This window comes from Rhamphochromis sp. 'chilingali' (assembly GCF_963969265.1).
Source record: "Rhamphochromis sp. 'chilingali' genome assembly, chromosome: 14".
Classification (NCBI taxonomy): domain Eukaryota; kingdom Metazoa; phylum Chordata; class Actinopteri; order Cichliformes; family Cichlidae; genus Rhamphochromis; species Rhamphochromis sp. 'chilingali'.
In genome coordinates, this window is record NC_137941.1 from 26,348,783 (window position 1) to 26,362,605 (window position 13,823).

Below are 13,823 nucleotides of genomic sequence, written 5' to 3' on the forward strand. Positions count from 1 at the left end.
TCAGAAGTCAATGTGCCATATGATTGCATTAGCAATACATTTAATAACGCTCTATATTAACAGTTACACACTATATAGAACAACTTAATAGAATTATATTTGTTTGCAGATGTTGGCAACTATCAGCGAATAGTTATCAGCTATTTTGAAACAAAACAAAGACACTTTTTATCCATAACAGCAAATGAACTGTACAACAGAAAATGCAAACGCTATTTATGGTCTCCTCACAACAATGATAAGGAAAATAAACTGGGCCAATATGGCATGTCTGTTAATACAGAGACACACATGTTAATGTGATCTCTGGTCTCCCACTCAGAGACACAGGTCTCCGAGTGTCCAGCATTCAGACGGCTGCCTGAGGACACTCATGTGAGAGAAAATCTGCTCACACAGATATGTAGAGCCAAATACTGTCAATAAGGCCTCTGCAATGTTCTGAAGACAGTTAAACTTGTCAGGTAGTGATGTCCAGCAGGTGAAAATGCAAGCTCCATGAACACGCACAGATATGGATTCCAGCTGCGTTTGTATTTCTGCAAACTTTGACCCCCACAGAGTCAAGGTTTTTATTTCAATCAGCTGCATTTCAATGTCGCATTAACTCAGCCAGTTACTGCGAGACAAATCCAGCTGCTCATTAAAGCTTTCTGGTTTGATCAGTCTCGAGTCTACGAATGCTGATGCTGCGCTGAAGCATTTGAAGTGTCGAAATGTGGAAATTTCAACATCGCTTGAAAAAACTGCCAGCTAGCAACGTCCCTCTTACCGGTAGGCTAAGTAATTTTTAGCCAATTACAAGTTGAATCTGGTAGTTGGAGTTGTTAGCTAAGATACCGTCATTAAGAAGCGGCACAACTAATCTGTCTATGCAAGCTAATTTGCAATGTGCACCGCTGGCCCGGCCATTTGTTTTTTAATGCACCTTCTCAGATTAATTCACTGCGTGTCGTGCCCAGGGCTGGACTGGGACAAAAAATCGGCCCGGGCATTTTGACTAGAGACCGGCCCACCAGGTATTAAAGTTATAAAGCCTTGGAATGAAAACAAACGCTGTTGTGACAGTGATGTAAAATCTTGTTGGTATATGTATGATTTCTATACATTTTACATCAGATAAAAACTTTGGTTGTAAGCTTCAGATAATTATTTAATAACAGCCAGACATTTTAAATGAGAAGAACAAAGAAAAGTATTTCTTTGTGCCCCCTCTCCCTGTTAATGCCCTACCTGCCCCCCTGGCAAAACTTTGCTAGACCCGCCCCTGCACAGTTACCAGCTGTCAGCTACTTAGAAAAGGATCCTGGTGTTATTTGTCTCTCAGAAACAGTTCATAACTTCCCTTCAACTCATTCATGTCACCTAAAAGGTAAACCTGTTTCTCCATCACCTGTTCAGCTCTGATGATTCAGTAAGGACATCTCCTGGTTTCATCTTCATGTTTCCCTCTCACCACATATCCAAACCGACATCATGACCAGCAGGTTTACAGCTGTGGCTCCAGCAAACATCAGCTGATGCTAGAAATTAATATTAAACAAATTCTAACAACAGCTGATCAAGCTTAAACGTGCTGCTGTTGTTTAGCGCAACATCTCCTTTGTCCCACACGCCATCAGACTGTTTAACTCCTCTCTGGAGGGGAGAGGGAGGGGAAACAGGAGGACAAAGGAGGGGGGAACAACTAAGCTGTAGTGCCTCTGCACCTCACTGTACAATACCTTGTGCAATACTTTTTGTAAATAGTCAACAGTGCAATTAGACTCAATACTTGAAATGTGCAATTCACTTGTATTTTTATTTTTTATTCCTATTTATTCTATTTATCCCCTTTGTATATTTTATTTATATTTGTCTCTGTATTTATATATGTGTGTGTGTGTGTGTGTGTGTGTGTGTGTGTGTGTGTGTGTGTGTGTGTGTGTGTGTATATATATATAACAGTTCTGTAACTGTAACTTCGGTCGTTGCTGTGCTTTTTTTGGAAGTCGAATTTCCCAGAGGAACCCACCCGAGGGATTAATAAAGTTCTATCCTATCTTATCTTATCTTATCTTATCTTATCTTATCTTATCTTATCTTATCTTATCTTATCTTATCTTATCTTATCTGCTGGTTTCCTCTTTCTGGCGCAAAGTGGGCGATAAACAAACAAGAGAGAAAAGCCGATCAGCTGATCATTGATCAGTTTCATGATTGAAGTAGCAACAGGAGAGGGAGGGGGAGAGAATGAGAGAAGAAGAGTCAGCTGCAGCGTGAAGACAGAATAACTCCAGCTTCTTTTCTTTCATTCTAGCTGAAGTACGGGACAAACTGTTTCTTTTCAGCTCAATACGAAACTCGTATTATTTTCTCTGAATACGGGACGATTCCATTTTTTACGGGACGGTTGGCAACTCTACTAACTAACCTTATGAAGTTCACTATCAGAAACATCATAGCACCCACCCAGCTATATAGAAACTCCGTCATGCTAGCTAGCACGCAGTACGAGTTATTGTAACTGACTGTAAAAAGTCAGCACAACGAAAACTCCACCTAAACTTGGTTTATATCTGACCCAGATAGACTGCAGGTCATAACTTCTTACCTGAAGTTCAGTTCACCTGTTGCCTCAGGTCTCTCCTCCTCCTACCTCCACTTTCCCTCATCCACCTGCTGGCCTCTGTGGAAGCTCCACCATAGCCACCATCAAACAACCAAGTTATTTTTACACATCTGCCAGCATCTGGCCAATCCACCATCTTTCATTGTTTATACCGTTACTAAAAAATAAAAAAAATAAAATCATAGGCCCATAAAAATGAAAAATCACCATAGTCCCAACAGGCAAATGCCCTCTGGCCAGTCATCAGTTAACCCTTCCCAGGTTTGCCGACCCCTGTTTTAGACTTTTCTCTTTATTGTGTGCACCTGAGTTGCAGATTGTGTAACAGTGTTGCTTTCTGAAATCTAATATATCAAAAATAAAGAAAACACATTGTACGTCCTTTGTCAATATCATTACACTACTCTTATTCGTTTCATTACTTTCGAGTTATGAAACGTTACCATAGCTACAGTTCCACACATAAACAAAAATACCGATCGTAATGAGGACACACAATCAAAGATGAATCAAAGCAAAGATGAAAAGCAGTCCAAAGAGATCACCACAGTGATTCTCTACAGGTGGAAATGGAGACTACAGTGCTACAAGCCTGACTGCTAATCGCTGCCTTTGTTAAGATCAGATAAATGTAACCACCATAAAAGTTATTCTGAAAGGATGCATTTTCCATAAAGAACAACAAAATTTTTTTGCTCCAGGCTGTTAACGTGTTTTTTTAAGATGCACGTTGGGCATTTTTATATAGGGATTACACAGAGACTGGCTCTCTTTTGGAGCCAGCCTGAAGAGGTCTTTAGAAGATTTGCAGTTTTTGCTACTTCCACACTGGCTTCATTTTTCAGACATGGCCTTTTTCTTTCCTGGTTTTTCTTACAGGAGTATGTATAGATGCTAAATCAGTTATTCAGGAGAGAAAACATGCTGTATATCACTGAAATTAAGTGTTGCTCGAGTTTAGTTGGGATGGTCCTGTTAGGAGAATGAATCGTGTCCTATTTAAATTTTCACTCTTGTTGTGTTGTCCTAGAATGTGCAGGAAGATGGGCAGCATGTTTGGCGTCTCAAGCACTTCAACAAACCAGCCTACTGTAACTACTGCCATACCATGCTGCTCGGAGTGCGCAAACAGGGCCTCTGCTGCTCCTGTGAGTCTCTGCACCTTCCAACGTCTCCTTGTTGGTCTTTCTGCTTTTGCGTCTCCTGGTGTCCATTATTCTCCTGCTCTGACTTCCTCCTCTCAGTGTCACTGTCACTATGTCAGACTGAAATTTAGGCCGTTTATCGTGCCTGAGTGTGTCTGAGTCAGTGTTGTTTTCGATTAAAAGTCCTCACAGGCAGCATTAAAAACGCATTAATGATGCCATTATGTGTAATTTCATTACTGAATTCTCCCATGTAGGAACCGCTTCTGAAGGGCTGATGTTATTGTCACTGTTGATTGCAAGCACTTATAGATTGAAATGATCTTCAGTGTAATTAACTTCTTATTAAATTCCCTGCCAGTCATGTTTTCAGTTGGAGTTACTGGACAAGACAAATAGGTTTAAGAAAGATTGTTTAACAATTCTGCAGCTTGTTTATGATATAAAGTAATTTTACCCTTGTTTTTTTTTAGTATGCAAATACACAGTACATGAACGCTGTGTGTCCAAAGACATCGCTGCCTGCATCAGCACCTACGCCAAGTCACGCAGACACACCAACGTAAGTACAATCAAAGGGTTCATTCTGCACACAGTGTTGCTGCTGGGTAATGAGACGGGAATACCGAGCAGCCTGTTGAGCAGATTCCTGCTGGCTCGTGGTCTCTTTTAAAAGAGCAGCGAGGATCATGGGATTGCCTTTGAGGTCATGTAAGGTTCTCTGTGTTTTAGCACTGACACGCTGAAGCAGTTGAGAATGATTACACTGACTCGGGTCACATGTTGATTATGCTTTGTAGAGCACATTTCCTTCCTTTTGGACTTATTAGAGCTTCATTGTAGCCTCGAGCAAAGTCTCTCTCTAATTATTAACTTAATATATTGGATTACCGATGAACTGTTTTGGTAATCTGTTTTTTATTTCCACTGTGAGCGCGTATTTTGTTTTCTCCATTTCAAAACTTTTGAACTGGAAAGGACTTTTCAGATCTGACATCTCTGAAATTGTTTGGCAAACCTCTGCTGACCATTGCTTCTACGAAACTCTGCCTCTCTAAGATGTTCTTTTTCTACCTCTTTGTGTTACTGACCTGTTGCCAGTTAACCTAATTCACTGCATACTGTTCCTCCAGTTGTTTCTTTTTAGTGCAACCTACTAATCCAGCTTTTTCTAATTTACACAATTTCCTTAGAGATTATTAAAGTATTCTGATTCTAATTTTCTTCGACCCAATGAGAGTTCTCTTGAGAAACATTGTTGTTCAAATTGAGTTTTTAATGGCATGAATTTTTATTTTTAATTAAATGAATGAACTTTTTCTTTAAATTGTACATTTTCTGGGTTTAAACATTTGATATGTTGTCAGTGCTCTGTGGTGAATAGAAATAATGAAATGAAATAAATAAAATGAAATTTGCAAAAATTGATAATAGCTTTTACAAGATTAAAAAAAATATCTTACTTCATATTATACTCACCTTATAGGACTTCAGTGACTGTATAATTTTGTGCAACTCATTTCCTCGTATCTCTACAGCAGAGATGACTAATAGAACAGCAATAAGCACATGAATGGGAAGTATAATTGACTGAAGTGCTTTGAAAAAAAAATCTACAGATAGATACTGAATAGCAAACGTGACTATTAGTGGCAACTGTAAAACCGCTGTTATCAGAGCTTTGCTGAGGTAACAAAACAAGTTTGTAATATGTGCAACAAGGTTTCAGCAAAATTCTTGAGGCTAGCAGAGATGCTTTTGCCTTTTAGCTTAGAAAATGTGCCTCATCTGTTAGTGTTCTTACTGTTGCTCTATTCATGCATGTTTTCTCTTTAGATAAGCAGTGCTGGGGAGTACCAGCATTTCATAGCTGCTTTACATTTACTAGATTTTGAAACCAGTTCTGCAATATTTTTAAAAGGTGTTCAGCAATATTTGTGAAATAAAATATGAATGAATTTGAACTAACAGCATGCACCATTGAATACAAAATTGAAAAGCATTAAATACTTGAATAAAAAATGTCCTGTTCTCCTGTTGTTTCTCTAGGCTATGCAGCATGTATGGATGGAGGGTAACTCTCCTACCAAGTGCGACCGCTGTCACAGAAGCATCAAATGTTACCAGGGCCTCACTGGCCTGCACTGCGTCTGGTGTCAGATCACTGTGAGTCGCTGCCTTATATAAACTCAGATGAACGATTAACAGGAAACATTAATCTCTAGAAGTACACAGCAGTGTCAACACTGCCATACAGAGGAAGACAGCAGTAGATATAGACAAAGATGAAGATGAGGGAAAGGCTGCTTAGCTAAAGTGAAAGCAAAGTAAGCTCTAAAGCCTTAAGAACATGGATGACAGTTCCTTAAATAGAAAAAAATCTGAAGAACATAATTCAATTAAAGAAACGTTTGCACAGCCTAAATAGATATTTTAAGCCAGGTTAGATAGTTTTAAGTGTTTGTGTTACTGTTGTCCTCTATTCCCTGTTCCTTTATAAAACAGTTTTTTACTCATTTTTTACGTGTTTGTGCAAATTTATTGTCTGACTTGCAAAAAGCTAGCAAGAGAAAGGTGGTATTTAAGGCTATTTTTACCTTCACTTGGTGTACTTAATAATCAAAATCATATATATTTTATTACCAGATGATAATTATTGATTGATCAGTCACTCTAATAGTGTAACTGGAGATGCATGTGTATACAGGTATCTATATACTGATGGGAGTTTTATCCATAATAACATAAAGCTAAATATTAGTATAGTGTTATTAAAAGCAGTAATTATTTTAGCAGTGAAACTAATTAAAGTATCTGAAGTACAGCTTGTACTGAGTAACCCCATGTACATTACTTCTCTTAGTATATACCTAATCCTTCTGCAAACTACTATCAGACAAACCACAACATAACTGAAACTGTAATGTCTCCATAATGTGATACATGAATACACAGACCTTCATATATATTTTACTTGTCATTGCACTTCAGATCCTCTAGGTGTCAATGCTGACTTTGAATTTTCATGACTATCAAAAACCCACAGCCAAAGCTCTCACAAATCTCTTGTATCAGTATTAAAGACATCTTGCTCAGAAATACAAAGTGATAGCTTATTGATTGGTCCTATATGACCTGTCAAACAGTCAATACAGCCCATTAGTGAGAATGCCCTCAGAAGAATAGCTTTTCGTACTGGTAGTGTTTAACAGACTCAGTCTCACAGATGGATGACGCCCACAGTTCTTATGTTTCTGGCTTTCCTCTCTGTTGTAGCTCCATAATAAGTGTGCATCTAATGTGAAGCCAGAGTGTGATGGAGGAGCCTTGAGGGACCACACTCTGTTGCCCTCGTACATCTGCCCTGTCGTCTTGGTAAGAATGCATTCCTCTGTACGAGAGCGTGCATACAGCAAAAACTCAAATAGTTTTAATTCACCAGTTTAACATTTATTGGACTCTTTAAAAATCAATTTAACAAAAAATATGTGGTCAGAGTTTAGAAGTTTGGAGAAGTTGCTGCAGTTCTGTAGGTAAAAACAGACCTACTTCATAAGGGTGAGATCAAGCATTTCAAGGTTCAAGGTTCTTTATTATTTGTCACATGCATAGTTATACAAGTATAACACACAGTGAAATGTAGCCTGACACGCTCCTCGACATGTGCAAAAATTGGGGGGGGGGGGTGTAGAGGAAGAACATCATATATATATATATATATATATATATATATATATATATATATATATATATATATATATATATATATATATATATATATATATATATATATATAGTATATACACTGGGTGAATGTGCAGTAGTAGCAGCAAGCAGGTGAATTCTGTACATTAATATGAATAGATATCTGACTATTTTACAGGATAGACAATATAAACATATTTAAAATTAAAGGAATTGAAATGTGCATTGTTCCTTGGTTTAGTGTCTGGAAGAGTCCTGTCTCAGTCAATTATAGATGATGTGAGAGGGCGGGTGTGTGTGTTTAGGGCACGGATGGCTTGGGGATAGAAGCTCCTCTTGAGTCTCTCTGTCCTTGCCCGGAAGATGCGGATCAACGCATTTGATCAAGCATTTGCGGGTGGCTGTTGCTCAGGAGGTAGAGCAGGTCACTTACTGATCGGAAGGTTTGTGGTTCGATCCTTGGCACCTCCAGTCTGTATGCCAAGTATCCTTGGGCAAGATACTAACCCCAAGTTTCTCTCCGATGCATCCATCGGAGTGTGAATGTCATTAGAAAAGCTCAGTTTAGAGTCAGCACTTGTGAGAATGGGTGTGATTGGGTGTTGTATACAGCACTTTGAGTGCTCCAGGAGAGTAGAAAAGCGCTATATAAGAATCAGTGCATTTGACGTGCAGCTACAGAGTACATTTAAGGAAAACTCTGTGATGCATTCATTTACCTCATTTGGTCAGGTATCAGTTTATCAATTCATAACTTTTAGGTATTTATTTTTCTGTTGATATTGTGTCTCTCGCTCTTAAAGATTTACCTTTATGTAATCACCCATTTACAGACATAAACTCTCTCTAAATACAAGTAGTTAGATGTAATGTCACCACAGTGATGTCACCCATTGTGACATTCCCCGTTCTAGTTTTGAAAGGTTACTGCACATCCACTGGTATCCCGACACCAGACAGGAGGCAAGTGTGACAGCAATAATGAGTTAATGCTGATATAATGCACGGCCATTATACATTTGCTATGTATGGCTATGCAACTATTTCATGTTCTGTGTGAAATGACTGAATGTTTCCTAAAAACCTCCCTGTGGAGGTTCTGGAAGGTTAATCAAAGGAAGTCAGTGTTAAACGTGACAAATCGTTATTTATAAAACTTCCTTTTGTCACCGCATGGCCGAGTTACAACCTCCAAACACGTTCGTCTTTTTCACAATCAGCAAATATTATTAAAAGCAGTGATTGTTTTAGTGGTGAAAACAATTATTGGAGTATTTTTATGCTCCTCACTTTTTAATTTCTCACACAAATCCATAAGTGACTAACTGATACATATCAAGCTTGAGTGCCAGAGCACTTTCTGGAATCTGCTGAAGCCACTCTTCCAGTTTCAGGGTTAAAGCTTCTAATGATCACCACATCTATCACATCTGTAAACATCTGCTCCTGTCAGCCACCACTTGTTTGTCCAGCAACTGCTTGTCTGGAGCTCAAAGTCCTACAGCACCTTAGCCCTGATGTTCCCAACTACCTTTGGTGGTGTCTCCTATCAGGAGTTGGGGACTTCTAGTCCCCATGTGGCACAGATATTCACGCACACTATCTCAGTGTACACTACCCCAGCTTGAATCTTAGGTCCTCGAGAGCATCTGCAGTTTGTGCCCTGACTGTATGATAGACTCCTGCATCTGTGAATCTGGTGCTGAGGGCCAGTTCTTATAAGAACAGGAAAGAACAGAGGCTCTGAATATATTCTGCCATGATCAGAGCCTCTGTTCTTTCCTTTACTTCGGTTCTTTTCGTGCCACTGGTAGAATTTCTTGATGTCAGCTTTTTCCTCTGTCTGTTGATGGTACATCCCATGCAGAGGCTTGGTCTTCCATCATAGTTCTTTCTTCCTTTTCCTTATCACCATCTGTCTTTAGCTGTCTGAGGCACTCTTGGAGCAGCTCATCTTTGGGGGCTATCATCCTGCTGTATTCATAGGTGCTTATTTTTTGCTGCTGAGTTGTAACTGACACTCAATAATCTTCGCCCTCCTACTGTCTGTTGCTCATAGAGCCTCAGGGTGCTGGACTTCAGCTGGAGACCTGTACATTCTGAGGAGTTGTTGCATCTCGACATAAGGAGCATCTGTCTCCTGTGGACAGTTTATTATTCCAGTATGGTATCTGATGACTGTTCGGTGAATGGCATGCCGTAATTGGAATCAGAATCCTGTGCTATTATTCCAAAGACACTAATGTTGCCACTGCGCTATCCAGCTGCTTTTTCATGGACTTGGACATTTAATTTGTATTTTGTTTTTAGTTTTTTTAGAGACAGGTCGTACAGACTAGGTTAGGTACATTTGTCATTTTACAACTAAAATGTAATTTAATTTAATGAATGTGACCTGTACACAGTCAATCACTTCACCTTCATTCTCAGGACCGTCATTCTGGGGTGAAGCGAGGGGAGGGGGAATCACCTCCCAGCACCAGCCCTGATGACACCAATCAGACTTTTAAATTCTCCCCTGGAGATGGACAAGCACTCCAGGTATGCTGGCCGCTCACTCTGCACCTGTCATTTCTGCATGGTGCAAATAAAGCTGGTTAGCAGCTACCTGAATCTGTCCTTCCTCTATCCAGATAACCCCGCTTCCAGGCACTCACCCACTCCTGGTTTTGGTCAATCTCAAGAGTGGAGGGAGACAGGGGGAGCGGTAAGTTACTCTCACCCACAGGTCGACTCTCGCTTACCTCTTCGATTTAATAGACAGAGGTTATAAATCTCATTTGACATTTGAGATAAATAGTTAATATTTCATTAATCAAACATAAATTCATTATCATTATTCTTTTATTAAATGGAGTAAAATCTGAGGTATGTAATAGTCAGTTATTCCATTTAAAAACTAAACACTAAACAGAAATGAATCTGTCCCCTGCTGTGGCAAAGAGGACCCAAATGCAAGACTCGCAGACAAAGCAAAGTAAATTTCAAAAAATTTTAAGCACACAAAGTAACAAACGCAGACACTCTAGGACTGAAGGGAGACTGAAGCAGAAATCAAGAAATCAATCAAAATGATGAGACAGGTGGAAGTAAAACTGAAGGAAAAGCTCAAAAGACGGCAGAGGCATAAACAGGCATATACATGAATTCAATTACATTAATGCAACAAACATGCTCAGTAATTGCCAAACACATAAATGCCAACACTCGAGGAAGCTGGAGGTTAAAATTCCCGAGGAAATGCTTTAACAATGATCTGTATAAATAAAATGAGACGAGTGAAAAGTTACTTCATTAACACCAGTTTTCTTTGTTTTTCTTTAAACTAAGTTTATGACATACCTCTAAAGAAAACATCTGGCCCACGAGTTATCAGCTATAGTGACTAACTTGGCTTTCCTATAACACACAAGCACCCACTACAGCAAGTGTAGAACCCACAGTGCATTTACTGCTCATAGCTTAGAGGGCTCTGTTAAATCAACCCCATCATTGAACAAGACAAAAGTGTACCACACCTGGTGCATGGACGTTTGTTACCTAAGCACCTCCCACTAATAATCCTGCTATTCTCAGGTCTATTCTCACTGTTCTTCTAGCAACCTGGGAATTCCATTATATTACAGGAGCTATACTGAACTGAGACACAAAGAAGTAAATACAAAACAATGCACAAAATGTAAATCATCAACGTGTAGTGGATAATTTCTAATAGGACAGTAATTTTAGGTTCTTATCCATACACTTCTGGTTGGGAGGTTTATTCTGCTGTCATATGTTATATTATAGTGTTTCATGTTCGCATTAAACATGTCCAGAGTTTCACATAATGAAAGAATAAGGGGACAGTTGTCTCAAAGAAGCTAAAACAGCTTGTTTCAGACACTACATGAATCATGGGGTCTCCCCCTAAAACTTTGATGTTTTATGATGTTTCTATTACAACATGATGACGTCCGGCTGTTAAGGCATAATTGTGATGTTGTAGGGTGTTAGACTGAGAAAATAAATAATGTGATTTACAACTCTGTCCTTATGATATATTATTTGATATAGTTTCTTGGAATCTTTCTTTCAAGGTGAACCAACCCAAATTCTCATGTCCCTAAAGGCCTAATGTATTGTTTCGAAGTTTGAAGACGATCAACCTTGACCGACCTTGGCCCCATTTTCACCTAGATATGATTAGCTTGAGGTGTTTTTGGTAACTACTGCCAGGCAAAGTTTGAAAATTATATTTTGAAAACTGTGGACAGCAGGCTGCTATCAAACAGACAGAACCTTCGGGGGAGAAAAGGAACTACTCTAGCATTATCTAATCTGGAAAAGATGACAAGAAGAAGGACAGGAAGGACCCCTTTATTTGCATACTAAATACAACATGGATCTGGTGGCCTCATATGCATGGACAAATTAGTTACACTCAAAGACTCCCGAGTTGAAATCCATAGAATGATTCCTCAAGAGCAAAATGGTAAAAAAAAAAAAAAAAAAAAAAAGAACTTCTAGGAGGAAAAAAGGCTTTTTAAAACTTTACTTTGGGGCAAAGTCAGCTAACCTCTTCAGCATTCCTCTTTTTTTTTCTTTCAATTGGAACTGGCCGAGATAAGCCCCAGCCTACAGTGACCCTGAATTAGATAAGCAGTTAAGACGAATGTGATTTGACAGGTGATTCTATACATCCTTTCTATGTCCCACATCCAATGAAATGAAAGCTAATTTACATTAGCAGGATGCTGAGACTAAAATCAGCTTTGATTCAAGCTTTTTTGGAGCCATTATGAGAAAATGACAGTATTTTTACTTATGCCAAAGAGGGCGCCAACATTTCTTCACCTCCCTGCCAACGCTCTGAATGCTGTCATTTAAAGAGGAAGAGATACAAGCTTTAAATTCATGTCTCCATTGTCTCATTGTACCCCACCTAACTCACAAAAGCCTGTGGCTCTCCCCCAGTTTGATACATTACCATAGCAACGCACTCTTTTGTTACAATTAGAAAGGAAATTATTATCTATTAATAGAACAAATAAACAGTTTAAGCAGGAAACCAGAGACAGAGGCTGCTATTTATGTCTGAGTTCAGTTTCATCTTTATTATGAGTGATGACTGCAAGCGCTGCACGAGTTGTAAAAGCTTCTCTTCTACCCAGAGACGTGTCAACAGATAGGATAGAGAGCTTAGGCACTTATTCACTAGCTGATATAAATACAGTGGGGCAAAAAAGTATTTAGTCAGCCACCGATTGTGCAAGTTCCCCCACTTAAAATGATGACAGAGGTCAGTAATTTGCACCAGAGGTACACTTCAACTGTGAGAGACAGAATGTGAAAAAAAAATCCATGAATCCACATGGTAGGATTTGTAAAGAATTTATTCGTAAATCAGGGTGGAAAATAAGTATTTGGTCACCTCAAACAAGGAAAATCTCTGGCTCTCACAGACCTGTAACGTCTTCTGTAAGAAGCTTTTCTGTCCCCCACTCGTTACCTGTATGAATGGCACCTGTTTGAACTCATCATCTGTATAAAAGACACCTGTCCACAGCCTCAAACAGTCAGACTCCAAACTCAGCAATGGCCAAGACCAAAGAGCTTTCGAAGGACACCAGGAAAAGTATTGTAGACCTGCACCAGACTGGGAAGAGTGAATCTACAATAGGCAAGCAGCTTGGTGTGAAAAAATCAACTGTGGGAGCAATCATCAGAAAATGGAAGACATACAAGACCACTGATAATCTCCCTCGATCTGGGGCTCCACGCAAGATCTCATCCCGTGGGGTCAAAATGATCATGAGAACGGTGAGCAAAGATCCCAGAACCACACGGGGGGACCTGGTGAATGACCTGCAGAGAGCTGGGACCAAAGTAACAAAGGTCACCATCAGTAACACACTACAACGGCAGGGAACCAAATCCCGCAGTGCCAGACGTGTTCCGCTGCTGAAGCCAGTGCATGTCCAGGCCCGTCTGAAGTTTGCCAGAGAGCACATGGATGATACAGCAGAGGATTGGGAGAATGTCATGTGGTCAGATGAAACCAAAGTAGAACTTTTTGGTATAAACTCAACTCGTCGTGTTTGGAGGAAGAAGAATACTGAGTTGCATCCCAAGAACACCATACCTACTGTGAAGCATGGGGGTGGAAACATCATGCTATGGGGCTGTTTTTCTGCCAAGGGGACAGGACGACTGATCCGTGTTAAGGACAGAATGAATGGGGCCATGTATCGTGAGATTTTGAGCCAAAACCTCCTTCCATCAGTGAGAACTTTGAAGATGAAACGAGGCTGGGTCTTCCAACATGACAATGATCCAAAACACACCGCCCGGGCAACAAAGGAGTGGCTCCGTAAGAAGCA

The 13,823-nt window shown here is 39.7% G+C and overlaps 1 protein-coding gene across 1 annotated transcript in view; it reads left to right on the top strand.

Annotated features, from left to right (window-relative positions):
* Nucleotides 1-13,823, top strand: part of dgkg (diacylglycerol kinase, gamma) — a 185,885-nt gene that overhangs the window by 73,764 nt on the left and 98,298 nt on the right. The window contains exons 10-15 of the mRNA XM_080902601.1: nt 3,642-3,759; nt 4,230-4,318; nt 5,806-5,922; nt 7,033-7,131; nt 9,892-10,002; nt 10,095-10,168. Of these exons, the coding sequence (XP_080758727.1) occupies nt 3,642-3,759; nt 4,230-4,318; nt 5,806-5,922; nt 7,033-7,131; nt 9,892-10,002; nt 10,095-10,168 (608 nt within the window). The remainder of the gene's footprint in view (nt 1-3,641; nt 3,760-4,229; nt 4,319-5,805; nt 5,923-7,032; nt 7,132-9,891; nt 10,003-10,094; nt 10,169-13,823) is intronic.